The 25863-nt window shown below is 48.6% G+C and overlaps 2 protein-coding genes across 5 annotated transcripts; one reads left to right on the top strand and one right to left on the bottom strand.

The window, feature by feature from the left end:
- Window positions 1-833: 833 nt before the first annotated feature.
- Window positions 834-15636, bottom strand: LURAP1 (leucine rich adaptor protein 1). 3 transcript variants are annotated; one of them, XR_013332112.1, is made up of 3 exons: window positions 15560-15636; window positions 15148-15251; window positions 1318-1376 (listed from the first exon to the last, which is right to left on the bottom strand). XR_013332112.1 is itself a non-coding variant. In XM_077752141.1 (2 exons), the coding sequence occupies exons 1-2, from the start codon at window positions 10910-10912 to the stop codon at window positions 855-857; spliced, it is 720 nt and encodes a 239-aa protein (XP_077608267.1). In that variant the 5' UTR covers window positions 10913-10971; the 3' UTR covers window positions 834-854. The 3 variants fall into 3 exon arrangements, 1 of the variants encoding a protein (XP_077608267.1); XR_013332113.1 differs by lacking the exon at window positions 1318-1376 and adding an exon at window positions 13216-13444; XM_077752141.1 differs by lacking the exons at window positions 15148-15251; window positions 15560-15636 and adding an exon at window positions 10715-10971 and having other exon boundaries at window positions 834-1376.
- On the top strand, window positions 15319-24425 carry POMGNT1 (protein O-linked mannose N-acetylglucosaminyltransferase 1 (beta 1,2-)). Of its 2 annotated transcripts, none has more exons than XM_077752139.1 (21): window positions 15319-15482; window positions 16109-16223; window positions 16372-16490; window positions 17374-17439; window positions 17530-17643; window positions 18471-18588; window positions 18782-18880; window positions 19048-19175; window positions 19513-19583; window positions 19810-19885; window positions 20070-20153; window positions 20243-20284; window positions 20494-20552; window positions 20892-20964; window positions 21053-21181; window positions 21266-21391; window positions 22610-22674; window positions 22869-22913; window positions 23145-23280; window positions 23548-23631; window positions 23755-24425. In XM_077752139.1, exons 1-21 carry the CDS (start codon window positions 15363-15365, stop codon window positions 23914-23916), a joined length of 2031 nt encoding a protein of 676 aa, XP_077608265.1. In that variant the 5' UTR covers window positions 15319-15362; the 3' UTR covers window positions 23917-24425. The 2 variants fall into 2 exon arrangements, with proteins under 2 accessions (XP_077608265.1, XP_077608266.1); XM_077752140.1 differs by having other exon boundaries at window positions 23548-23657.
- The last annotated feature ends 1438 nt before the right edge of the window (window positions 24426-25863 follow it).

Raw genomic sequence — 25863 nt, 5'->3', positions numbered from 1 at the left:
CAGGCCAAACAAACTTTTGTGGGTAGAAGCCCCTGCATTTCCCTCCCTAAAAGCACAGATGTAGGAGTACCGGCATCAGATAAGAATGCGGTCATAGAGGAAGTGAGACCCTCTAGAACAAAATGAAAGCAACCTATTTAAAAAGTAATAACCTTTCTGAAAAGAAGCACAAACATCTGACAGTGAGAAGTTTTCCTACCAGGAGGGGTGATATGATCCCCCTAGCAAGAAGTAATGGTAAGTAACGGAGAATAAATGGTACTATCTCACTTAGCAGCAGGGGATCAGACACCCATATACTGACCTATTACCACTAAGAGACTGGTACAGAGGAAAGTCTATTCCATCCTGACAGGAAATGACATCACTCACCAGACAGGAAGGGATGCTTCTACCAACCTCAGAGGCTTCTGGGAGGGCCAATCCATGGAAGGTTGGCCCTGAATGTCCATGTCCCTTCACAATTCTCCATCTTGGCTAAGAGTGGGGCAAGACTCCTAGATGTTGGGTGAGGTAATTACATCCCCATCTCTTCATCAGTTATCTCCTAGGGATCCTAAATCTCTCAAATCCTTAAGTAGCTGTAGGGGGAAGGGGAAGAGATACTATCACACCAGAAGCAATGGGTCAAGCCTCTAGTCATTGTATCTATGTAAATAGCTATAGGGTCCCAATAATTGAAAGATAAAGGCAGACCTTCTTCAGGGACTGAAGATTGGTAAGGCCAGGTTTCCACGGTAACTGGATTTCAATGCAGCCTCTTCCTAGACCCAGAATGAGGGAGAATAAATTTCTAGACATACCAGGGCCTAGTGATGAAAGAGCCGTAGAAATACAAAAGGATGGGAAAGTTATTACAAGAAGGTCACATCATCCTGGCACTGCCCCCAATACCAGTGGGCCTCAAAGCCCAGCTTAGCACTTTCATCCTCTACTGGTTCAGGAGGTCCACCTTGGAGCCCCTCCCCTGGGGGCTTCCATACAGCCCTCAAGTTCCCTAGCCTGGTGGCCGTCAGGTCCACCTCAGTCCTGGCCCTGTCCCCACTGGGTATAACCTTTGCCCAGTCCATCTCAGGACGGGGACCCCCAGGGGGCCCCTGTTCATCCATCTCGCTGGGGGCCACTGTGTCTAGGAAACTGCCAATGGAGACACTGTCCAGCCGGTCAGTAGCACTGGTGTCTGGCAGGCTGTCCCAGCTGCCTCGCCTTGAGCGGCCTGGACTCCCGCCTGTCAGGCTATATTGGCTGCTGGTAAGGCTGCTGCAGTGGCTGGTCAATGTCCCCCGCTCCTCCAACAGCCAGCGCACAGCCTCGATGCCCTCATTCAAAGTCACCAACTGCTGCAGGATCTTCACATCGATGGCTCGCAGGTAAGCCTGGGGGGGTAGGAGAAGAATCAGTCTAAGCTTCTGAGCCATGTATTTCTCAAATGTTTCCAGAGGCTCCACTTTGTGGTCCAACCAACCATGCTTCAATTTCAAGAAGCATGGGAATAGAAGCATGGTTGGTTTAGAGTGTGGGCTTTAGAAGCAGACAGATTGCAGTTTAAAATCTCAGTTCTGGGGCCACCTGGGTGGCTCAGTCAGTTAAGTATCTGACTTCAGCTCAGGTCATGATCTCATGGTTTGTGAGTTCAAGACCCACATCAGGCTCTGTACTAACAGCTCAGAGCCTGGAGCCTGCTTCAGATTCTGTGTCTCTCTCTCCCTCTGTCCCTCCCCCACTCATACTCTGTCTCTCTCTCTCTTTCAAAAATAAATAAACACTAAAAAAAATATTTTTTAAGTACTCAATACAGTGCCTGACACAGAGTAAGGTCTCAGTAAATGTTTAGTATTGAAATCTGATCCCACTGAGCTTTGAACTTCATAGACAGGGCGTTAACTATTGAACCAGTCCAGATTCAAAGAATAGCCTGATAGGGACTCTGGTGTTAATTAGTTAAGCAGACTGGGCCAAAAGGAGGCAGGAGCTGGGGAATAAAGATGAAGTTAACTTGGCCCCCCAGTCACTTCAGGGTGTTGGTAGCAATTGCTCAAAGGGTCAGGATCCTGTTGGCTAGGGATGCAGGCCTTCTCTTCACCGCACACCAGTTTCCCTGTCCGTACTGGGAGTAAATCTGACTTCCTGGGTAATCTCTAGGGTCCTTCCCACCTCAGATGCCCTAAGTTATCTTCCCCAAACACAAGTCTGAATCTGTCCCCCCTTGCTCAAGAACCTTTCTGGGTTTTGCACTGCTCTTAGAAAATAAAATCTAAATATTTTAGCAGCAGGCATTCAAAAGCTGTCATGGTAAGTGCACTGTCTCTCCAGCTTCGCTTTCAGCATACATCCTGGGAGTCCCCCACGCCCATCCTGTCACACAGGACTTTCTGATTTCATTTTATTTAATTTTCATTTTAAGTAAAGTAATGGAGGCACATAGATTAAAGAGGCAAAGAGTTCTGTGAGATTTATCATGAAAATAATAGTGCCCCATCCTAATCCGAAATCCCTCTTCCCAGAGACAACTATTATTCATTTTTTAGCTTTTTATTTTGTTATTTACCTTCTAATCTCCAAATAACACGCTACTTACTGACTTTTAAGTTTTAGGTGTTTTCTATTGCTTTCCCATACGATAGAAGGTTAAGGATTTAACTCTTTCATCCTACTCCCCATTCCTCTGCCATACAGACACCTTTCTTCTTTTCCAACATATGCAATAAAATGAGTTATTCACTATTTACCTTATTAGGATTTGGAAATGCTATTCACAGCTAAGTTGTACAGTTTACTATGGTTACTTCCCACTTCTTCATGTTTTCCTTAGAATAATAATTATTATAATTATGCCTTAGAATAATAATAAATGATATGTATCATCATATATAATTATTACATTATTATATTATTACTACTACATACATTACCACTACTACTCTTTTGCTTAGTTTGCTATATAATCATCAGTAAGTCATCCCCAAACTCTCTCCCAATTGTCTGAATTTTCCTTTCAAGGCTTTTAAACCTATCACATCTACTCTCTATTCCATGTTCTTAGAGGCAGCTCTTCAGGAGGCTTCTTTTTCATATATAAAATTTTTAATGTTTATTATTTAGAAAAAAACTTTTAATGTTTATTTATATATATTTTTTAATGTTTTATTTATTTCTGAGAGAGAGATAGCATGAGCAGGGGAGGGTCAGAGAGAGAAGGAGACACAGAATCCGAAACAGACTCCAGGCTCTGAGCTAGCTGTCAGCACAGAGCCCAACGTGGGGCTCGAACCCACGAACCGTGAGATCATGACCTGAGCCAAAGTTGGATATTTAACCGACTGAGCCATGCAGGTGCCCCAATGTTTATTTATTTTTGAAAGAAAGAGAGACCGAGTGTGAGTTGAAGAGGGACAGAGAAAGAGGGAGACACAGAATCCGAAGAAGGCTCCAGGCTCCAAACTGTCAGCACAGAACCCAAAGTAGTACTTGAACCCACAGACTATGAGATCATGACCAGAGCTGAAGTTGGATGTTTAACCGACTAAGCCACCCAGATGCCCCTATTTATTTATTTTTGAGAGAGAGAGAGCATGAGCAAGTTGGGGAGGGGAAGGGAGAAAGGGAGACAGAGAATCCCAACACGGGGCTCAAACTCATGAACTGTGAGATCATGATCTGAGCTGAAATCAGAGTGGGATGTTTAATCAGTTGAGCCACCAGGTGCCCCAAGAGCCTTCTGATCTGCCCCTATCTGTACCTGCTGCACAACTATCCTCCAGGGCTATCATCTTAGGGACTCCCTTTGCCTCTTTCCTGAGTTGGATCCCTTGTTTCCTGGATCCCATTATGTCTTTTTCTTTCTTGATTTATTCCTTTATTATATGTGTGGTGCTTTTCCTCCAGTAGCTTCCTGCGAAAGTCTACATAGGAGGTACATTTGTTGAAGCTTCACATGTAGTGAAGACACTCACAGTGTAGACATGGGATGCGTATAGAATTCTAGGTTGAAAATAATTTTTCCTCAGGATATAAGGCATTGTTCCATTGTCTTTTAATTTCAAGTGTTGAACTTAAAAAGTACGATGTCATTATGATTCCTGGTTGTATGTGTCCATATTCCTATTCTTTCTGGAAGTTTTTAGGATCCTCTCTTTGTTCCCAGTATTCTTTTTTTTTAAATTTTTATTTATTGTTTTTAAGTTTATTTATTTATTTATTTTCAGAGAAAGGGAGTATGAGCCAGGGAGGGGCAGAGAGAGAGGGATAGAGAGAATCCTAAGTAGGCTCCATGCTGCTAGTACAGAGCCTAATGTGGGGCTTGATCCCATGAACTGTGAGATCATGACCTGAGCTGAAATCAAGAGTTGTATGCTGAACCAACTGAGCTGCCCAGGTGCTCCAGTTCCCAATGTTTTAAATTATCCAAATAATTTGCCACAGTGGGGGTCTATTTTCATCCATTGAATTGGCCACTTGTTGGGCCCTTTGAATCTAAAGACTCATCTCCTTCAGTTCTGAGAGATTTTTCTTATTTCTTTCATGATTATTTCTCCTTCACTATTTTTATGTTTTTTTCTGGAAATCCTATTATTTGAATAGAGGGTGTCCTGGACGGATCCTTTTTATTTTTCCTCTTCCATCTTTTTCTATATTTGTTCTAATTTCTGAAATATTTCAACATTATCAACCCTTCTACTGAATTTTTCATATTTTCCTATCTTGTTTTTATTTCTAAGAGTTGTTCTGGTTCTCTGAAAGTTTTCCTTTTTATAAGCTTCCTGATATAGCTGCAATATTATCTCTTATCTTTTTAGGGATATAATTAATGATTTTTTTTATAAGTTCTCATCTTCCAATATTATCTCCATTTCATTCAAGATGCTTTTTTCTATTTATGTCTGCACAGTTAGAGGGTCTTATCAGATGTCTTGTAGCTTTTAGGAGCTGCTCATGCTTCAGAGTGGTCTCTAAAAAGCTGATTGCAAACTAGGAATTATCTGGCAGGGCTCTCTGGGTTAGCCCTAAGTCACTTTCTCTTGGGTTCGCTGTATTCCCCATATTATACCCATCTTGGGAATATAATATAAGGAAAGCTGCCAAGTAGGAGGAAATGCTGGAAGGGTACAGCATGACATTTAGTACATTTTTACTTAGTCCCTTTTGCCCTCAACTTTGCGTATTGTCTCTCAACCTAGAGACCTTTGCTTCTAGTCTGTTTTTAAATATATATCAATTGATAAATGTTTATTGAATTGTTCATCAAATGATTGTTTTACACCTAGAATGATAAACCCAAATATAACCAAGCATTTGTACACTGAGAAAAATATAGGCACGGGAATTAAACAGATCTGGATTCAAATTCCAGTTATGCCATTAATGAGCCATATGATTTTGGAATTTTTTTCCCTCCGCTTTAAACCTTCATTTCTTCATTGTAAAATGAGGATACTATTTTTTAAATTTAATTAATTAATTAACTTTTTATTTTTAACTAAGAAGTCTCCGCACCCAACATGGGTGGGGCTTAAACTCACGACCCTGAGATCAAGAGTCACATACATGCCCTACCAATTGAGCCAGACAGGTGCCCCGAGGACACTATCTAATTTAAAAGTTCATTTTAAAAAATGTAAGGGGACCCCTGGGTGGCTCAGTTGGTTAAGTGTCTGACTCTTGATTTCAGCCCAGGTCATGATCTCATGGTTCATGAGATCACCCTGTGCTGGGCTCTGTGCTGAACAGAGAGCCTGATTGGGATTTTCTCTTCCTCTCTCTCTGCCCCTCCCCCTCTTGGTCTCTCTTATTATGTTAATAAATAAACATTTAAAAAATAAAAATAAATGGAAGGGATGTATTAACATGCACAGGATACTGCCTGGCAAGCATTAGTTCATAAATTGTAGCTATTTGGCTTTATATATTACTATGATAAACTTATTTACCATGGGATAAGCACAGAACAAAATTCTGTACCTGAAATTATTTGTGACTTTGGAATAATATCACAGCTCTAATTCAATGAAACAGGTGGTTATTTGGTACCTGAGTTGTCTAATGATTTACAAAGATAATGGAGAAACTATCCCTACTTGACAGAAATTTGCAGTTTCAGTAAGGAGGTATGAACAGGGGCACCTGGGTGGCTCAGTCGGTTAAGCATCCAACTTCAGCTCAGGTCATGATCTCATGGTCTGTGAGTTCAAGCCCTACTTCAGGCTCTGTGCTGACACCTCAGAGACTGAAGCCTGCTTCAGCTTCTGTGTCTCCCTCTCTTTGCCCCTCCCCTGCTCATCCACTGTCTGTCTCTGTCTCTCAGAAATAAATGAACATTAAAACAATTATTAAAAAAGAGATATGAACATAAACAACTGAAATACCACAGACTATACAGATTATCAATGACATGTGATAAAAAAGATTACGTTCAATTGTTTCATACTGGAGAAAAAGAAGTTAACAGTGAAACCAACAGCCCTAGTCCAAATCCAAACTAGATGTATTAAATAAAACTTCTCATACTAAAAATGTTTCTCCTGCTATAATTTCTCCTTCCTTCCTTCCCCTTCTTCCCTTCCTTCTGTACTATTCTTTTCCAAAACTTACATCTCCAATCTTCTGTTAGGATAAAGAAGTGGCTGGTACCTAGTTGCCCAGTTAGGGAGGGGGTCTTAGAAGAATATGATTCTTAAACAGACATTCGCAAACCCTTTTGTTTTCCATTTCACTTGTGCCCCTAGTTCCAGAAATACCTGGTGCTTCCAGCTCCTGAGACCTTTGAGGGTTTCTGTAGTGCAAAGCGTGCTGCTTTGTAGCTTTCCTTGCTGCTGGCTTGAAATTCAGCTTTTTTTTCAGGTCTACTAAGTTACAAGTCTTTCTTCTGCTTTTTAGCTTCCAAAATTTTATTCCTATCATCTTCTCTCCTATTTTTGTTGTCATAATGGTTTCACAGCTTTTAAAATAATCCTTCTACTGGGTTTTTAGTGAGTTTCAGAAGGAAATGGAAGTAAATGCATTGTGTTCAATCTGCCATCTTGAATTGGAATTCCTACCAACTTTATTCATTCTTCAAGCCCCAGCCTCAAATGCCACCTCCTCTAGGAAGTCTTCCCTGCTCTTCCTCAAAATATAATTAATCCATTCAGTTATGAAACAATATTTACTAGGTGTTCTCATAGGCATTGCATTGTGCTAAAGGAAGGCTCTCAGCCTCAGAGAGTTCACAATCTATGGTTAGGATAAGACAATAATACAAGCACTGAAAATTCAATGTGGCAAATGCTAGGGGAAACAACTGCTACACAGAGGACCATGGGTACCTAAAGGCCCATAACCCAACAAAGGAGGTAAGAAAATGCTTCCTAGAATAAGGCACATGAGCCGAGACATTAAGGTTAAGTAGGATTAAGACATTAAGGTTAAGTAGCCAGACTAAGCAGTGGAGAGAGGCATTCCAACCAGAGGAAATAGCATGTAACCCCTCCAATTCAAAGTGGCCTTTCCAGGGGTGTCTGGCTGGCTCAGTCAGTAGAGTGTATAATTCTTGATCTCAGGGTTGAGGGTTCAAGCACCATGATGGGTATAGAGATTACTTAAAAATAAAATCTTTTTTTTTTTTTTTTTTTTAAAAAGGGGGCCTTTCCAGAGTATGAATCTGACCATGTCACTCCTTAATGAAAACTCTACCAGGAAGCCCATGCTGGGTTCCAATGATACTTATCATCCAATACCAGAGTTATTAGTCTGTGTCCCTTCTTCCTGTGAACTCAGTCTGTGAACTCCCTGAGAGTAGGTTCTGCATCATTCATTTATGGTACTTAGCCTAGGTTGGATAGGTCAAATTAGGCTTTGTGATTCTCTTCCCTTTACCATCCTTGGCCCCTCTGGTGATCTCCAGTATTCAGGGGGTTGGGTTTTACCATGTTGGTGAAAAATGAATCTGAGGACTAGATTCTATAGTCCTGTGACAGTGGGATTCCCTGACTCTGACAGCATCATTCCTCAGAATAGAAAAAAGCAAGGCTTTCTTGCCAGAAAAAGAAACACTCATTCCACACCATCTCTTTGGAAACTGAAAGGTATAAATAGCTCAGAGAGATACAGCCTCAAAGGCCACCCCAACCCAATTCTCTTCCCAGGGGGATTCAGGTCCCCCACTGCCCCACTTAACACATACATATTAGACTCTCTGCACAGCCCTGGGGGTCATAAGCATGGCTCCCTCATCACTCAATCCAAATCAGGCCCTGGGGTAAAGCCTGGAGATTCCAGGCCCAGCTCCTGGCCACGAACTGAGATTCTCAAGACTATTTTTACTAGGACTATACGGTTCCACAAGCCCCTGTGCCCTCGTCTTCCAAGTGGCAGAAAAACTGAGGCCAACAGAGAGTCAGGGCCCTGCTCAAGATCTCAAAATGATTCAGGAGCTGAGTCAGGACTTGAACCCAGGTCTTCCCTCTCCTAGCCTAAAGCTTTTTCTCAAGCTGCTCTGTGGGGGCGGGTTGTCACAGCAACAATGCTTTGGGTGGGCGGATGAAGTAGGGGAGGCTGCTATTGTTTCCCTTTCCCACAATCCCAGAGTCTGGCTGGTTCACTCAACCTGTGAGAGGGGGAGGGAACCAAGAGGAAAGGAACCTAGAAGCAGGAATAACCTTGGCCTCAAGAGCAGGCCCGCCCCCTCCCTGCAGGATTGCCCTGTTGAAGGACAGTGCTTAGGCTTGGACCAGTTCTGCCACCAGTGGCTCCAAGGGAAACCCCCCTGCCCTGCCCCGTCCTCCCTGGGTGCAACCCAGTGGGAAGGGCAGAGTACACAGAGATACCAATGACACCTTGGCCAAGGAGAAAGAAAGGAATGGGGTAGGTAGTTAGCCTTTCACTGTTCTGGCCCCTAAGCAAGGACCCTCCTTTGTGCCTTTAATGGGTAGTTGAGGGTCTCAGACCAGGCTGGGTCAAGAATGCAGACACCTGGGACTCTTGGGTGGCTGAGTCAGTTAAGCTCCAACTTAGGCTCAGGTCATGATCTGAGTTGGGCTCTGTGCTGACAGCTCAGAGCCTGGAGCCTGCTTCAGATTCTGTCTCTCTCTCTCTCTCTCTGCCCCTCCCCCACTCACACCCTGTCTCTCTCTCTCTCTCAAAAATAAACATTAAAAAAAAAAAAAAAGAATGCAGAGACCTGATCAGAAGTTAAATGCACCCCCTTAAAGTTTACAAACAGGTACTCTCCATCAAAGGCAGAAGAGTTCGAGCCAGGGAGGAGGCATGGCTCCACCACTGGCTCATGTGTGAGCCCAGGCGAGTCCCTGCACACCTGCAAGTGTGCTTCATCCGTGCTATCGGGGAATGATGGCTGCTCTTCTCACTTTGATGACGTAAAATGTCTTTAAAGTGTCTGGCACAAAGCAGATCTCAATGGTAAAAATGTAAAGTGCAGGCACATCATCTGGATTCAAAGCCTGGCTCTGCATTTTACTTTTTGTATGACCTTGCGCAGTTATTTAGCCTCTCTGTGCTTCAGTTTCTTATAAAATATCACTTGCCAGATAGGGTTGCTGTGAGGATTAAGTTAAAATTTTGTAAAGTGCTCAACATCATGCCTGGCACCACTTTGTACAATGAGGCAAAGTCGAGTCCCTCCCTTCGGTGGGCAGTCACAGCCTTGCTCTGAAGAATTTGGCACTCAACTTAAACCTTCAGGGCCAAGTGCACACATGGCATTCGAATCCTCCCCCCAGGGAGCCTTACCTGATCACTCTGCCCACAAGGCTCTCCTCTCAGCCTTTCAGGCTGACTAGGAGCCCCCATGCCCTCCTTCTCTGCTCTCTCATAGCCCAGCCTGGCACAGAACTGGGCAGACGGTAGGGCTCCAGAAAGACCTATTAGCTGACACACTCACTGTGGCCTCCTGGTTCTAAGCCAGAGAGAATTCTTTGGTTCCCCAGAACTGGCTGCCAGGTGGTGGCAGGTGTGAATCACCCCCTTCACTGGAACCAGCGCCTTGGGGAGCCTAGGCAGCCCCAGATGCCCTTCTGGCTCTGAATCTAGACCAGAAGTAACAGGGGAGGGGAAGGGTGCCTGTTTTCTTTTCTCCCCAAGTAGTTACAGATAAAATATAAATACCCAGTATATTTGGGGGGCTCGGAGGTGATGGAGCCAATGCTGATGGTGCTGCTACTCTGACTGCTCAGGTTCTAGGAACTTCCAAATATTTTAAGTGAGGGTGGGGGAACATTGCAGGAAGGGAGGAGGATGTCTCTGGTGGCCCTAGTCCAGGAGGTTTTCACCCAGATCTCTTCTGTGCTAAATCCTGTCACGGACACTGAGGCCTCAGAGGAGCAATCCTGGGAAGCCCAGTTTTCGGGAGGAGAAGAAACTGGCTGCCTTTTAATGGTGGCAAGGGCACCTGGTAGAGGGGTGGGGTGAGGGGAGATTTGTGCTGTGCTAGGTTCTCAGTGCTTCCCAGTCCTCACCTTCCCCCTCCCAATTATTTGGCAGGAAAAACTTCCTAGAGCCCGTGCCTCCCACCTCAAGTCTTCAGGCCCCGTTAGTGCCCCACTTACCCTTGGGAGAGGCAAAAAAAATGGATCCCAGGGTTTAAGGATTGATCTGGGAGGTACCCTGAGGAGTAAGGTGGGGAGTTGTAATGCTCTGCTCTCCTGCCGAACTCTGCATAAGTCTGTCCTTTCCAGCCCTGGCTGGGGACCCCATCCCCCTGGCCCATGGAGCCCACACTCACCAGCTCCATCCTCAGCGCCATGATCTTGTCCCCCAGGCCGTGGCCCATGCTAGGCGCCCCCGAGAGCAGCAGGGCGCCAGAGGTTCCTGGCTCCCATTCGCCTCGCAGCCCGCGGAGCAGCCCTTCAGGGGTCTTCCTGCCCACCTTGCCTTCCACGTCTCGAAGGTCAGGCGATTGGGACTCCGCAGTCCCCTCCATGTGGGCCTACCGCTGAAGAGTGCTGGGCGACCGGACAGCGGGATTTTGTTCCCAGGGGTCCTCCTTTCTCCGCAGCTCCGCTGAGCGGAACCGGTGGGTCCCCGCCCGCGCCGCGCGGGGGCGGGCGGAGGGCGCCGTAACACTCAGAAAAGCAGCGCAGAGCTGTGTGTGGGGTGTGTGTGTTTGTGTGTGTGTGTGTGTGTGTGTGTGTTGCACACAACGTCTGAACGTCTGGCCCTGGAATGGGTGGGGATCAGCGATTTGTACTTGGATTTGTACTGGAAAGAGCGCTAGTGGGGATCAGCGATTTGTACTTGGATTTGTACTGGAAAGAGCGCTAGAAGAGTTCAGTGCCTTCTGCCCACTCTTCCAACTGAATCCAGCCAGGCACACAGCAGGCGCCCCATAAGTGTTGCAGAACAAAAGCTAAATAAGCATCCTCAGTTAGGAACATGGGAGTTTAAGAGAGCTGCAAAGGTTTTTGAAAAACTTCCTGGAGTAGAGGGGCTGGGTCTAAAACAGTGGTTAGAATTTAGCTAGTTACTCACACACACACACACACACACACACACACACACACACACCACTTTCAGTGTAGCCACTGAGGTTATTTTTTTTAGTTTCTTTGTTTGTTTGTTTATAAGTACTCTCTACATCCAACGTGGAGTTCAGACTCAGAACTGGAAGATCAAGAGTTGCAAGCTCTTCCAACTGAGTCAGTCAGGCACTCCCAACCCCCACCCCATCCCCAGCCACTGAGTTTAGGTTATAGAAATAGAAAGTACCATTCTGTGCCTTGTGGCTCAGTTGGTTAAGCAAGGGACTCGGTTTAGGCTCAGGTCATGATCTCATGTTTTGTTTGTTCAAGCCCCACATCAGGCTCTGTGCTGACAGTGTGGAGCCTGCTTGGGATTCTCTGTCGCTCCCTTTCTCTCTGCCCCTCCCCTGCTTGCTCTCTAAATAAATAATTAACAAACAAACTTAAAAAAAAAAAAGTAATGTTCTTTTGGTCAATGAGAAGCAATCAGTATTGAAGGTGAAAAAGTCCACATGGGCCAGATTATGCTTGATCCTATAGACTGATGCTTCTTCTTCCTTTTTTTTTTTTTGATGTTTATTTATTTTTGAGAGAGAGTCAGAGTACAAGCTGGGGAGGGGCAGAGAAAGAGAGGGAGACACAAAATCTGACCCTGAGATCATGACCCGACCTGAGCCGAAGTCAGATGCTTAACCAACTTAGCCACCCACGCACCCCAGACTAATGCTTCTTAAGCTTGACTGCACATGTGAATTATTTTTTAATTAAAAATTTTTTTAATGTTTTATTTATTTCTGAGAGAGAGAGAGCAGGGGAGGGTCAGAGAGAGAGGGAGACACAGAATCTGAAGCAGGCTCCAGGCTCTGAGCTGTCAGCACAGAGCCCAATGCGGGGCTTAAACCCACAAACTGTGAGATCATGACCTGAGCCAAAGCCGGATGCTTAACAGACTGAGCCACCCAGGCACCCCTGCACATGTGAGTTATCTGCATATCTTGTTAAAATGCAGATTGTAATTCTGTAGATCTGGGATAGGGGTCTGAGATTCTTTTTTAACAAGCTCCCAGGTGATGGCCGTGCTGAGTAACAAGGTTATAGAAGATAGTTCTATGGTGCCTGGATTATATTATATTTTATAAGCAATAAGGAGCTATGAAACCGTTTGTTTTGTTTTGTTTTGGCTTGATATGGGTTTTTAATCCAAATTATTTCAGCCCATGGTCACAGAAGGATTTACAATGTAAACCCTGCTCTATATTTTCCCACCTCTAGCCCTCTCCCCAAGGACAATGATGTTCAGCTATTTTTTTTTTTTGGTGTTTATACACATAACTCTACATATGCTTATATGGTACTACTATTTATTAATTTTAAATATAATCTGCTGAGTTCCTATTATGATAAATATAGATTTATGTCATACTCTGTACTTCCCTTCTTCCATCAACCCTATGCATTTCTATCACTATTTTTAGGTCATCTAATGGTTACCTTTGTAACCTTAAGTAATGTATTTTTCCTTGGTATCTGTTGATCCACAGAAGAGTTTTAAATCAGAGGTTAAAAAACAGATTTGCCTTTTTGAAAAATTGCTCTGGATTTTGCAAGGAGAAAGGATTGGAGGGGTACAAATCTGGAGTCAAGGAAACTGGTTGGAAGGGAAGAAACTGAAATGGGCTGGACCAGGGAGGGGCTGGTTGTGAAATTGGAGAAGGGTTAGACCATAATGGAGGACTCTTAAGAAGGTAAGATTGACAAGACTTGGTGACTGGTTACATTTACTTATTTATAGTGGCATTCATGAGTATTTGCTCAGGAAACAAGTGATTTCAATAAATGTCATGGCGTGTCTCCCATTTGCTAGCCATGTGTGCGGTGCAGAGAGTACGCTGGTGAGCAAGGAGACCTTGACTGGTTGTTGGAGATGAGGAATAAAGAATGACTCCCAGCTGTTCCTGATGCCATTCACCAAGGAAGGGAACCCCAAAAGAGATCTAGGAGTGGGAAGAGATGATTACAGCAGGGGTTACATTGAGTTGGAGGGGCCTGTGAAGATGTCCAGCAGGCAGTTGGATACAGGTCAGCCTGGAGCTCAGGAGAAATATTAGGACTGCAGATATGAGTAGAAGAATCTAGGTGGTAACAGGGGCGCCTGGGTGGCTCAGTCGGTTAAGCATCCGACTTCGGCTCAGGTCATGATCTCACGTTTCGTGGGCTGGCTCAGGTCATGATCTCACAGCTCATGGGTTCGAGCCCCGCGTTGGGCTCTGTGCTGACAGCTAGCTCAGAGCCTGGAGCCTGCTTTGGATTCTGTATCTCCCTCTCTCCCTGACCCTCCCCTGCTCACACTGTCATTCCCTCTCTCTCTCTCTCTCTCTCTCAGAAATAAATAAAAACATTTTTAAAAAATAAAAAGATATTAAAAAAAAAAGAAAAGTGAGACTGAGGAGTGAGGATCAGGGAGGAGCCCTGAGGGACATCTTTTTCAAATGCTAATAAATGTGTTGTATTTTCTTCTGTTCTCTAATACATAGTTATTAGGAAAAATTACCTATTACCTCAGCTTCTAAGATAAGTACTGTTAACATTTGTGGGGTACACCATCCCACCATTTAGGAAGCAGGTGGAATATGGAGAGGTCAAAAAAAAATCTAACTGGTCTGGTTTTCTCCACTTCCTTTTGAAACATTCTCTACAAAACAGTAAAGGTTCTCTTAAATAGGACTATATGGTCCTCTGCTTACAACTTCCATGGCTACCCATTCACTTCAAACAAGCATCTCCATCACCTAGGAACTTGTTAGAAATGCAGTATTCTGCTCTACCCCAGACTATGAACCAAAAACTCTTAGAATGGGAACCAGCAATTTGTGTTTTAAGACACCCTCCAAGTGTTTCTGATGCAAGGCAAAGTCTGAGAATTACTGTGTTAAGCTAAGTGCTTTATATGTATTACCTCATTAAACCTTCACAACAACTCTATTGTTCATGTCTGTATAGGGCGGGGGTTGTGAGTGGAATCTGGAGCTGGGATGCCTGGATTTGAATTCTGGCTCTCCCAGCTTTGGACATTGGGCATTAGTAATAGCACCTACCTCATGGGATTGTGGAATTAAATGAACTGATGGAAGTAAAGTGCTTGGAGCAGTGACTGGCATACAGTAAATATCATACAAGCATGCCCCCATTTCACAGATGAGGGAACCTAGGCTGAAACGTGCAGTGACTTGCTCAAGGTCTTGGGTTGTGTGTGTTTTAATTCTCCTTAGCCTCTAAAGGCATACCCTAGGCCTGCATAACCTAGACTTGGGTGCAGCGTTGCCCAAGCAAGGGGAGCGGGTAGCTGTGTCCGAGGCCTGACCCTGGCATCCGGAATGATCTAGTCCAAAGCTCTAGGACTNGGGGCCCGGGCGGGGCCCTGGCCCCCTGAGCCGTGAGTCCTTCTGGGAGGGAGTCTGGGAGGGAGTCCGGGAGGGGTGGCGCGGCCGGGGTAGGTCTCCCGAGTCCTCGGGCGGCCCCGAGCCCTGGGAGGAGAGGAACGGGGCCAGATAGGAGAGGGCACAAGGGAGTGGAGGATTGGGGGCTGGGGAAGGGGGTTGTGTCTGCCCTTTGCCCACCCCAGGACTAGGAGGGCNGGTTGTCCCCGAGCAGCTCTGTCAGTTGCCCCAGCCCCAGGGGAGTTTCCAGGTGATCTGACCCTTCTGAAGGTTTCCTCTCCGGAGCAGTTGAGCCACTTTTCCCAGGTCACACAGCGTGGATGTCTGCAGGGAAGCCGTTGCTGGGAGGTCCACCCTGGTCTCCCTAGAAGGGATCAGACTTTGGGAGGAACACCTTACTCCATGTGACCCTCTGGTCCTCTCAGATTCCTGGAGGCATGGGTTGGCCAGGACAGTGGTGACTCCCCAATCCGGCATGGACGACTGGAAGCCCAGCTCCCTCATCAAGCCCTTTGGGGCTCGGAAGAAGCGAAGCTGGTATCTTACCTGGAAGTATATACTGACCAACCAGCGGGCCCTGCGGAGATTCTGTCAGGTATAGAGATGTCCCATACCTCCTGGGGGCTCCCTCCCAGCTTTGCCCTAGCCTAGACTATGGGCACTGGGACTTACCTTGGCTACCCCCAACCCTGGGAGGGGGGACAGGTTCCTAGAGAGGAAACCTCTTTGTGTCACATCCCCATGAGGTGGTGGTTTGGGCCCAGAGTTCTGGAATCAGAACCTAAGTACCACCTCATAGGCTTCTGACAGAAACCTGAAGTCTGATCAGGAAGGCTTTACCCAGGGGTACACCCACCTGTCAGGCAGTCAGAACTAAGACCCAGGTCTTCTGCTCCCCAGCTTGATTTTCTGGGACGGGCTCCATATCTAGGAACTAATTGTGGAGGGGACCAAGGAAATCAGGGCCTCAAATGGAAGAATACAGGAGTTCTGGGTAGGAAGGGCCCTGATGAAGAGAGAAGAGTCAGGGGTAGTTCCCAGAAGGAGGTGGTTGTAAAACTCGACCCTGGTTTGGGGAGTAGAACCGGGCAGACAGAGGGAAGAGAGACAGGCCTCAGGCTCTCCCTGTGTCCTCACTGTAGCCAGGGCCCTCCTTTCAGGAAGACCCTCAATGATCTGGAGAGGGTGCCCTTCTTTAGTCATCCCTACTGCTCCTCTCAGACAGGGGCAGTGCTTTTCCTACTGGTGACCGTCATTGTCAACATCAAGTTGATCCTGGACACGCGTCGAGCAATCAGCGAGGCCAATGGAGACTCGGAGGCTGAACAAGACTATGGTGGGGCCTGGCTGAGGATGGGATTGGCTGTCGGGGTGGAGTTGGGTGGGGGCAGTCTCCGAGGATCTCACAGCTGAAATGGTAGGCACATCCCAAGGGATGAGACACTGCTGGAAAGACCATCTCCATGACCTTTGCACCCCTACAGATGAGGCCCTGGGCCGATTAGAGCCATCACGGCGCAGGGGCAGCGGTCCCCGACGGGTTCTGGATGTGGAGGTGTACTCAAGCCGCAGCAAAGTATATGTGGCGGTGGATGGCACTACGGTGAGTGGGCCAGTGTCTGGTGTACAGTCACTTTATTCTACTCAGGGTACGGGCCCCTGGCTCTGGGATCCACTACCTGAGTGGGTACTGCATCTCTGCCACTTTCAAACTAGGTGGCTCTGGAAGTCTCAGTTCCTTTTCTTTTCTTTTCTTTTTTTTTTTAAATATTTTTATTTATTTCTAGGAGAGAGAGGGAGAGACAGCGTGAGCAGGGGAGGGTCAGAGAGAGAGGGAGTCACAGACCGAAACAGGCTCCAGGCTCTGAGCTGGCAGTCAGCACAGAGCCCGACGCGGGGCTTGAACCCACGAACCGCGAGACCATGACCCAAGCGAAAGTCGGACGCTTAACCGACTAAGCCACCCAGGCGCCCCGCCTCAGTTCCTTTTCTGAAGGCTGGGACTAATGATTTCTCCTTGTCAAGCTTAAATGAAAAGTATGCAAAATGCGTTGCATGTAGTGGGATATGCAAAGTGATCGTTAGTATCAGTAGGCAGAAAATTCATTAATTTACTTATTTCATAACTATTTTCTGATCCCTTTTTTGGCCTTAGCCTAGTTCTGGGCATTGGGGACCAGACCTGGCTCCACTTTGAGGGGCTTAATCTGATGGATTATAATACCTCCCACATGAGGAAGAAACATTAAGGGCTCTAAAAGCCTGAAAGCCGTGGAGAGGAGGGTTGTAGAAAGATCTCATCTCTTTAATGGATAACTTAAGGAGGTTTTCTGGAAGAGGTGGCATTCAGGCTGGGTCAGAAAAGAGCTGTTAACAGAGGCATAGGCAGGAGAGGTTTCATGCAGCTGATTTTTTAAGTTTCCATAAGACAGAGAGACCTTGAATGCCACCGTGTAGAATTGGATTTTGTTTCTGTCACCCCATAGGTGCTAGAGGACGAGGCTCGGGAGCAAGGCCGGGGCATCCATGTCATCGTTCTCAATCAGGCCACGGTGAGGTTCTAGGGGTGGGGGAGATGGAGGGCTGAAGTGGAGACCACCTTGCTGGTGACACTAACTCAGGAGAGGTATGTCCCCTGCCAGGGCCATGTGATGGCAAAGCGTGTGTTTGACACATACTCACCTCATGAGGATGAGGCCATGGTGCTGTTCCTCAACATGGTGGCACCTGGCCGAGTGCTCATCTGCACTGTCAAGGTCAGTGACTCTGTGCTGGTCCCTTTCCCTATGCTCCCAACTCCAACCTTGCTCATGGCCTTGGGTGCTATACCCCTACTAAAGCATGGTGGGAAGAGCCTCTGGAGAAAGGCAATACAGGTTCCAATCTTAGCCTTGCCATTTTTATTCAGCAAATAGTTATTGAGCAACTACTGCGTGCCAGGCACTGATCTGAGTGCCAGAGATACAATCAGAAGCAACCTTTATGGAGCTTACATTCTTCAGGGCAAGATCAACAACAAAAAAGCCAGATAAATGTATGATGTCAGGAAACGATAACTTACTGAAGATAGTAAAGCAGGAAAGACAGAATAATGGGTGATGCATTTTAGAAAGGGAAGGTCTCTGTAAGGAAGTGACATGTGAACAGAAAGCTGGAGGAAATAAGGAGAGGGCCAGGTGGCTATCTGGAGGAAGAATTCTAGATAAGAAGATCGGTGAGTGCAAAGGCCCTGAAGTGGGAAGGTGCTTGGCATGCTTGAGGACTACAGGGATACCAGTGGAGCTGAAGCAAATTAAGGGAGGGGAGGGGAGTGGTGGGAAAAGAGGGCGGCAAGGTGAAGATTGTGTGGGATCATGGTAAGGATTTACTAGCCTGACCATCTTGGATGATTCTCAGAATCTCTCTAAGCCTTCAGTTTTCTTAACTGTGAAAGGATAGTAACCTCAGATGGTTATTGGGATAATTTAATGAGCTAATTTAAATAAAAGGTTTTATGTGGTACCTGACACATAGTGAGTGCTCCATGAAGCCAGGTCTCCCAGAACCATGGCAGTCAGGCTGACCACCTTCTCTGGTCTCCCAGGACGAGGGCTCCTTCCACCTCAAGGACACGGCCAAGGCTCTGCTGAGGAGCCTGGGCAGTCAGGCCGGCCCTGCCCTGGGCTGGAGAGACACTTGGGCCTTCGTGGGACGAAAAGGAGGTACCGGCACCATAGGCCGTCCATCCTAAAGTATCAGGGGACTGGGAGGAACAGAACATCAAGAGATAGGGTGGTGTTGGGGGCAAATAGGAGCCAGAAGTGGTTGGCTGGATGAAAGTGGGCAGAGAGATGGGAAGAAGCTTTCAAACTGGAGCCTGGACTCCCATTGCCCTTCATTCCTGTCCCCTGCTAGGTCCTGTCCTTGGAGAGAAACATTCTAAGTCACCTGCCCTCTCCTCCTGGGGGGACCCAGTCCTGCTGAAGACAGATGTGCCGCTGAGCTCAGCTGAAGGTGGGGTTAGTGGGGGCTGGGCTCCAGGGCAGTGCCTGGGCTGGAGGTGGGCATTTGGGTCCTCTTTATGGAGCTTTATTCTCCTGACTGAGTGCCTGGGGTTCTGTAAACCACACTGGACTTGTGCCCCCTCATGCCTCATCCTGTTGACCCCATCGCTCCCTCAGAGGCCGAGTGCCACTGGGCAGACACAGAGCTGAACCGTCGCCGCCGGCGCTTCTGCAGCAAAGTTGAGGGCTATGGGAGCGTGTGCAGCTGCAAGGACCCCACACCCATCGAATTCAGCCCTGACCCAGTGAGTGCAGTGAGGCTTGGACTCCTTCTCAACTTGGCCAGAGGCCCTAGAAAAGAGCCGGGTTGGGCTTTCCCTACCCCAGCCTGAGAGGGAACCAGGACCCAAGGATCTGTGCTGAGCTCTGAAAGACGGGAGCCTCCTGTTGGGGGGAGGGGTAGGCCATGTGAACACAGGCCCGGAGTTGGAGTTGGGTTGAGTGTGTGGGAGGGCCAGGACGGGAGACCCTCAGCCTTTTCCCTCTCTACTCTGGAGTCACATTCTCCCCCCAAGAACCCTTCCCTAGGATCCCAGTGTGAAGAGGGAGTGAAGCCAGAGCTAAAAGCTGTTTCTCCCTCAGCTCCCAGACAACAAGGTCCTTAACGTGCCTGTGGCTGTGATTGCAGGGAACCGGCCCAATTACTTGTACAGGTGAGCCTGCGCGTGGGCTGTGTCCAGCACTGAACAGGAGGGTGCCTAGCAGGTGGGGCCATCAGGCTCATCTGCCTGCAGGAGGAACTCTTGAGGTGGGTGGAAAGGCAACAGATTCTAGGCCCATCCGCCCATGTGGGTGAACAGGGGGATGTGGGCCCAGCTATAAGCACAGGGGAGCCCTGAGGTGGGCAACAGAGACCTAACCCATCCCTGGGCTCCCTAGGATGCTGCGCTCTCTGCTCTCAGCCCAGGGGGTGTCTCCCCAGATGATAACAGTTTTCATCGACGGCTACTATGAGGTGAGTGGGGTTTGCGGGCTATGGGAAGAGCAGAGCCCAGGGCTGTGGGTGCTGAGGAGCAATGATGGTGAGAGACAGCCGCCGAGGCAAGGGCTGTGCAACATGAACAGTTTGGCATGACGGAGCCTACCAGGTGGGCAGGGAGCAGGTGGTTCGCTTGGTGACCGGTGGCCATGCCCTCTAGGAGCCAATGGATGTGGTGGCACTGTTTGGTCTGAGGGGCATCCAGCACACTCCCATCAGCATCAAGAACGCCCGGGTGTCTCAGGTACTGCCTAGGCAAAGGTGGAAGGGGTAGACACCTGACCCTGCCGTCCATCCCAAAGCTCACGTGCCCTCTTTCCACTCCCCATCCAGCACTACAAAGCCAGCCTCACTGCCACTTTCAACCTGTTTCCGGTGAGTAGTAAGGACAAAGCCCTTGGACCTAGGGAGGGGAAACATGGGTATAAGGTCTGGTCTTATTATATGGCAAGCTCTTCTCTCTGGGCCTCAGCTTCCTGCTCTGGAAAATAGGGGTAGTGCTGCTTGAGAAATGAGATGGGGGTGGAGGAGGCACAGGATGGGAAAGGCCCCCTTGGGGTCATGCTATCCCCCTCCCCCTGCAGGAAGCCAGGTTTGCTGTGGTTCTGGAAGAGGACCTGGACATTGCTGTAGATTTTTTCAGGTGAGGGGAGTGCCCCTCCATAAGTGCCTCTCCATGCAGCTCCTATAAGCTTCTCAGGCCTCTTTGCTTAACTGGGTCTCCAGGAAAGAAAGCAGTAGGGTATCCGGGAGAGCTTTCTGGGGGAAATAAGCTCAAAAGTGGGAGGAAAGCCTGAGCAAAGGTAGGACAGCAGGTATTGGGATTGGAGTAGAGAGTACCAAGGATGGGTGGAGACAGTGGGGATTTGGGGTAAGGGACAAGCAGGCATGACTCCTGAGTCCCATCCCTAGCTCTTCCAGCATCACTGTGTGACTGGTTTCGTCCTTGTTCTTCCCTGAACCCTTGGACCCTGCCTCTCAGTTTCCTGAGCCAGTCCATCCACCTGCTAGAAGAGGATGACAGCCTGTACTGTATTTCTGCCTGGAACGACCAGGTCAGCCAAGTGGCCAGGGGTCAGCTGGGGAGTTGGTACAGCACAGGCACCAGGCTAATACCTCCCACCACGCCACCTCTGTCCTCAGGGATATGAACACACGGCTGAGGACCCAGCCCTGCTGTACCGTGTGGAGACCATGCCTGGCCTGGGCTGGGTGCTCAGGAAGTCCTTGTACAAGGAGGAGCTTGAGCCCAAGTGGCCCACACCGGAAAAGGTGCCCCGGCTGGGTAGGGTGAGTGGGCTGGAGTCCCCTCCCAGCTCCAAACCTCTTAACCGTCATAATCTTCCATGCCCCTAGCTCTGGGACTGGGACATGTGGATGCGGATGCCCGAACAACGCCGAGGCCGAGAATGCATCATCCCTGATGTTTCCAGATCCTACCACTTCGGCATCGTCGGCCTCAACATGAACGGCTACTTCCACGTGAGTGGGACGCAGGGGTGTTGTGGAGGTGGGCACAGAATGGTAGATAGAGCAAGAACATGGACTCTAGAGCAGTCCCAGCTCTGCCACTTACTAACCTTGGGGAAAATTCCTTATCCTCTTTTGCCCTCAGTTTCCTTATTTGTAAAATGAGGATAAAGGTACTACCTATCTATCATAAGGGTTCGAGGTTATGAGGTTTAAATGAGTTAATGTATGTAAAAATGCTTTGAACTGCAAGCATTATGTAAGGGTTAGCTGGTATTATTTTTATTATTACTATTCTTAGCACCCGACTGTGGGTGTGGGGAGGGTATTTCTGCCGCCAGGCGCTTCTGCAGCCCCGGAAGCTCTGCCCTCTCCTATCCTTGCAAGCGGAGGGGCCCAAGCCTCAGCCCGAAATGAACAGGGAGGTCCCCAGGCCCCCACGCTTTACATGGATGTGTCCAAAGGGCCACTCCCCACATAGAGCAAGAGTCTGCACTGAGAGAGCCGAGCCCAAAGGAACAGATGGGCAGCTTGGAACCTCCTAGAATCCAGAAGGACCTTGAGAGGCTGGCCTATACAAGACCGCACTCATGTCCCAGAGAGGGGCAGGCATTGACACTGTCGGTACCTCAGTCTCAGTACTTTCCTCCCTCTCAGCCCAGCCTGGCCTTTTGCCCTCCAGTCCCCGCAGGGCCTGTTCCTGGCTTCTGTGGCTCTACAGCAGCAGACCGAGGGAGAACCGCTGGGAACAGGGGCTAGCCCCGGGGTCAGTGCATGAGCTGCTGGTATGGGCATGAGGTCTCTAGTGATGGTGGAATCCAAATTAAAGCTAGTGAGGGCACGAGCACCTGGGTGGCTCCATCAGTTAAACATCTGACTCTTGATTTGGGCTCAAGTCATGATTTCACAGTTTGGTGAGTTCAAGCCCTGCCTCGGGCTCTGCACTCACAGCACGGAGCCTACTTGACATTCTCCCTCTCTCTCTGCCCCCTCTCCTGTTCACAGTTTGTTTGTCTCTCTCAAAATAAATAAATAAACTTAAAAAACAAAAAGCTGTAAGAGCCTGCCAAGGATGCTACGAAGAGGAGGATGGGGAGATGGAGGGAAATTAGAGGGACCTCTGTGGGTCTGGGACTTCATTTGTGGGCCTTGTGGCTATGTGGTGGGTCAGTGGGCGGGTGTGGGGCTGACAGTGTAAGGCCCTGATGTTCACCCTCACACTCACTTTAGGAGGCCTACTTCAAGAAGCACAAGTTCAACACGGTTCCAGGTGTCCAGCTCAGGAACGTGGACAGGTCGGGGATGGGGACAGAGCAGAGGGGAGGATATCTAGGAGCCTTAATGACCAAGCCCCAATATTCCCCTCCAACCCTGGGGCCTGATCTTTACCCCAGCCCTGCTGCCACCTAGTTCCCATGTAATCCCTTGCCCCACCCCTGGAACCTGAGGGGCTACCCCTCCCCTTGACCCATTTCTCCTTCTCCTTCAGTCTGAAGAAGGAAGCTTATGAAGCAGAAATTCACAGGCTGCTCAGGTATGGCGTACGGCAGTGGGGCTATATGGCAGGGCGTGAGGAGGCAGACCCTGGGGGTCTGGGCCCCGTTACTTTTGGAGCTCACTGCAAAGTGAAAAGCAGGACACCTTGTTGCACTATTAAGAATTTCAAGACAGAAATAGCAGAGCTTTAAACTAAGCTCAAGGCCTTGTATAACACACCCACGAAGCAGGCTGTGTCTTGGCCTTTCTCCTCTACCCTCTGCTGCAGCGAAGCTGAGGTTCTGGACCACAGCAAGAACCCTTGTGAAGACTCTTTCCTGCCAGACACAGAGGGCCACACCTATGTGGCCTTCATCCGAATGGAGAAAGATGATGACTTTGTCACCTGGACCCAGCTTGCCAAGGTGCCCCACTAACACACCCGTCCCAGGCTTACTCCTCCCCACCAAATACAGGCAGCCTTTGTTTGGGAATCTTCTACCTCAGACCTTCTCTTCATAGTCTGGGAACCCCTCTTTCAACCCCTTTGTCCAATTCCATATTCTAGAAGATGCTACCTCTTACAAATTGAGGAGACTGTTGGGGGGGGTGGGGGCTGGGCCAAGGGTCCTCAGTGGTCCCTCCCCACAGCTCTCTGACCTTTGCCTCTCACCCTATCCCACTTCTACCAGTGCCTCCATATCTGGGACCTGGATGTGCGTGGCAACCACCGGGGCCTGTGGAGATTGTTTCGGAAGAAGAATCACTTCCTGGTGGTAGGCGTCCCAGCCTCCCCCTACTCGTGAGTGACTCTTCTGCCCTGGGAAATGGGAGTCTGGTGGGATTAGAGGACACAGCTAATGACCTCTTCCCTATATATTTTCTAATTATCTTTCCAGGGTGAAGAAGCCACCATCCATCACCCCAATTTTCCTGGAGCCACCCCCAAAAGAAGAGGGAGCCCCAGGAGCTGCAGAACAGACATGAGACCTCTTCCAGGACCCTGTAGAGCTGGGTACTGTGTACCCCCAGGCAGGCTAGCCCTTCACCCCATCCTGTAGGATTTTGTAGACACTGGCAGGGGTTGGGGCTGGTTTGTTTTTAACATGAGACTTAATTACTAACTCAAGGGGAGGCTTCTCCTGCTCCAACGCCCCTGTTCTTGAGTTGGAGGTCTATTTATTTACTTCCTTGTGGGAAGGGGCAGGATAGTACCTGGGAATCACTGGGGTCCCTGGGCAGCTGATCCTGCCCTTTGCACACTCCCTCCTCCCAAGCCTGGCTCAGAATCTAACCTATTTATTGACTGTCCTGAGGACCTTGGGAACAGGCTGAAGCCTGGAGGGCCTTGATTCCTTTCTTGGCTGGGGTGCTGCCCTGAGGGTGGGGCTGGCTCTTACTCAGGAAACTGCTGGGCCCAACCCATGGACAGGCCCGCTGGGGCCCACCTGCTGATGCAGACTCACTCAGAGACCCTCAGACACTGAACCAGGCCTCTTCTCAGCCTCCTCTTTGTCCAGGTTTCCAAAGCTGGATAAGGTGGTCATTGATTAAAAAAGGAGAAAACCTCTGGGGATGTGTTTTATGATGGTGTGACGTGTGTGTGTGTGTGTGTGTGTGTGTGTGTGTGTGTGTGTGAGAGAGAGAGAGAGAGAGAGAGAGACAGACAGAGAGAGAGGGGCGGGGGAGAGGGANCGTCCCAGGCTTACTCCTCCCCACCAAATACAGGCAGCCTTTGTTTGGGAATCTTCTACCTCAGACCTTCTCTTCATAGTCTGGGAACCCCTCTTTCAACCCCTTTGTCCAATTCCATATTCTAGAAGATGCTACCTCTTACAAATTGAGGAGACTGTTGGGGGGGGTGGGGGCTGGGCCAAGGGTCCTCAGTGGTCCCTCCCCACAGCTCTCTGACCTTTGCCTCTCACCCTATCCCACTTCTACCAGTGCCTCCATATCTGGGACCTGGATGTGCGTGGCAACCACCGGGGCCTGTGGAGATTGTTTCGGAAGAAGAATCACTTCCTGGTGGTAGGCGTCCCAGCCTCCCCCTACTCGTGAGTGACTCTTCTGCCCTGGGAAATGGGAGTCTGGTGGGATTAGAGGACACAGCTAATGACCTCTTCCCTATATATTTTCTAATTATCTTTCCAGGGTGAAGAAGCCACCATCCATCACCCCAATTTTCCTGGAGCCACCCCCAAAAGAAGAGGGAGCCCCAGGAGCTGCAGAACAGACATGAGACCTCTTCCAGGACCCTGTAGAGCTGGGTACTGTGTACCCCCAGGCAGGCTAGCCCTTCACCCCATCCTGTAGGATTTTGTAGACACTGGCAGGGGTTGGGGCTGGTTTGTTTTTAACATGAGACTTAATTACTAACTCAAGGGGAGGCTTCTCCTGCTCCAACGCCCCTGTTCTTGAGTTGGAGGTCTATTTATTTACTTCCTTGTGGGAAGGGGCAGGATAGTACCTGGGAATCACTGGGGTCCCTGGGCAGCTGATCCTGCCCTTTGCACACTCCCTCCTCCCAAGCCTGGCTCAGAATCTAACCTATTTATTGACTGTCCTGAGGACCTTGGGAACAGGCTGAAGCCTGGAGGGCCTTGATTCCTTTCTTGGCTGGGGTGCTGCCCTGAGGGTGGGGCTGGCTCTTACTCAGGAAACTGCTGGGCCCAACCCATGGACAGGCCCGCTGGGGCCCACCTGCTGATGCAGACTCACTCAGAGACCCTCAGACACTGAACCAGGCCTCTTCTCAGCCTCCTCTTTGTCCAGGTTTCCAAAGCTGGATAAGGTGGTCATTGATTAAAAAAGGAGAAAACCTCTGGGGATGTGTTTTATGATGGTGTGGTGTGTGTGTGTGTGTGTGTGTGTGTGTGTGTGTGTGTGTGTGAGAGAGAGAGAGAGAGAGAGAGAGACAGACAGAGAGAGAGATGGGTAGGAGAGAGAATGGTCATGACGGATAATGAGTTTTCCTTACCGTCCTCCACAGAGTTTAGCTTCCATTTGGT

This window comes from Crocuta crocuta, unplaced genomic scaffold (assembly GCF_008692635.1).
Source record: "Crocuta crocuta isolate KB4526 unplaced genomic scaffold, BGI_CrCroc_1.0 scaffold367, whole genome shotgun sequence".
NCBI classification, from domain to species: Eukaryota; Metazoa; Chordata; class Mammalia; order Carnivora; family Hyaenidae; genus Crocuta; species Crocuta crocuta.
The sequence above is the reverse complement of the archived record's forward strand: the minus strand, read 5'-3'. Positions and strand labels throughout refer to the sequence as shown.

Bases quoted from the DNA above. Each gene is read 5' to 3' on its own strand.
- LURAP1 (XM_077752141.1), bottom strand. From the start codon at position 10,912: ATGGAGGGGACTGCGGAGTCCCAATCGCCTGACCTTCGAGACGTGGAA. The intron at 1,377-10,714 runs GTGAGTGTGGGC...CTACCCCCCCAG, and splicing joins TGGCGCTGAGGATGGAGCTG to GCTTACCTGCGAGCCATCGA.
- POMGNT1 (XM_077752139.1), top strand. From the start codon at position 15,363: ATGGACGACTGGAAGCCCAGCTCCCTCATCAAGCCCTTTGGGGCTCGG. The intron at 19,584-19,809 runs GTGAGCCTGCGC...TGGGCTCCCTAG, and splicing joins CGGCCCAATTACTTGTACAG to GATGCTGCGCTCTCTGCTCT. The intron at 19,886-20,069 runs GTGAGTGGGGTT...CATGCCCTCTAG, and splicing joins TCATCGACGGCTACTATGAG to GAGCCAATGGATGTGGTGGC.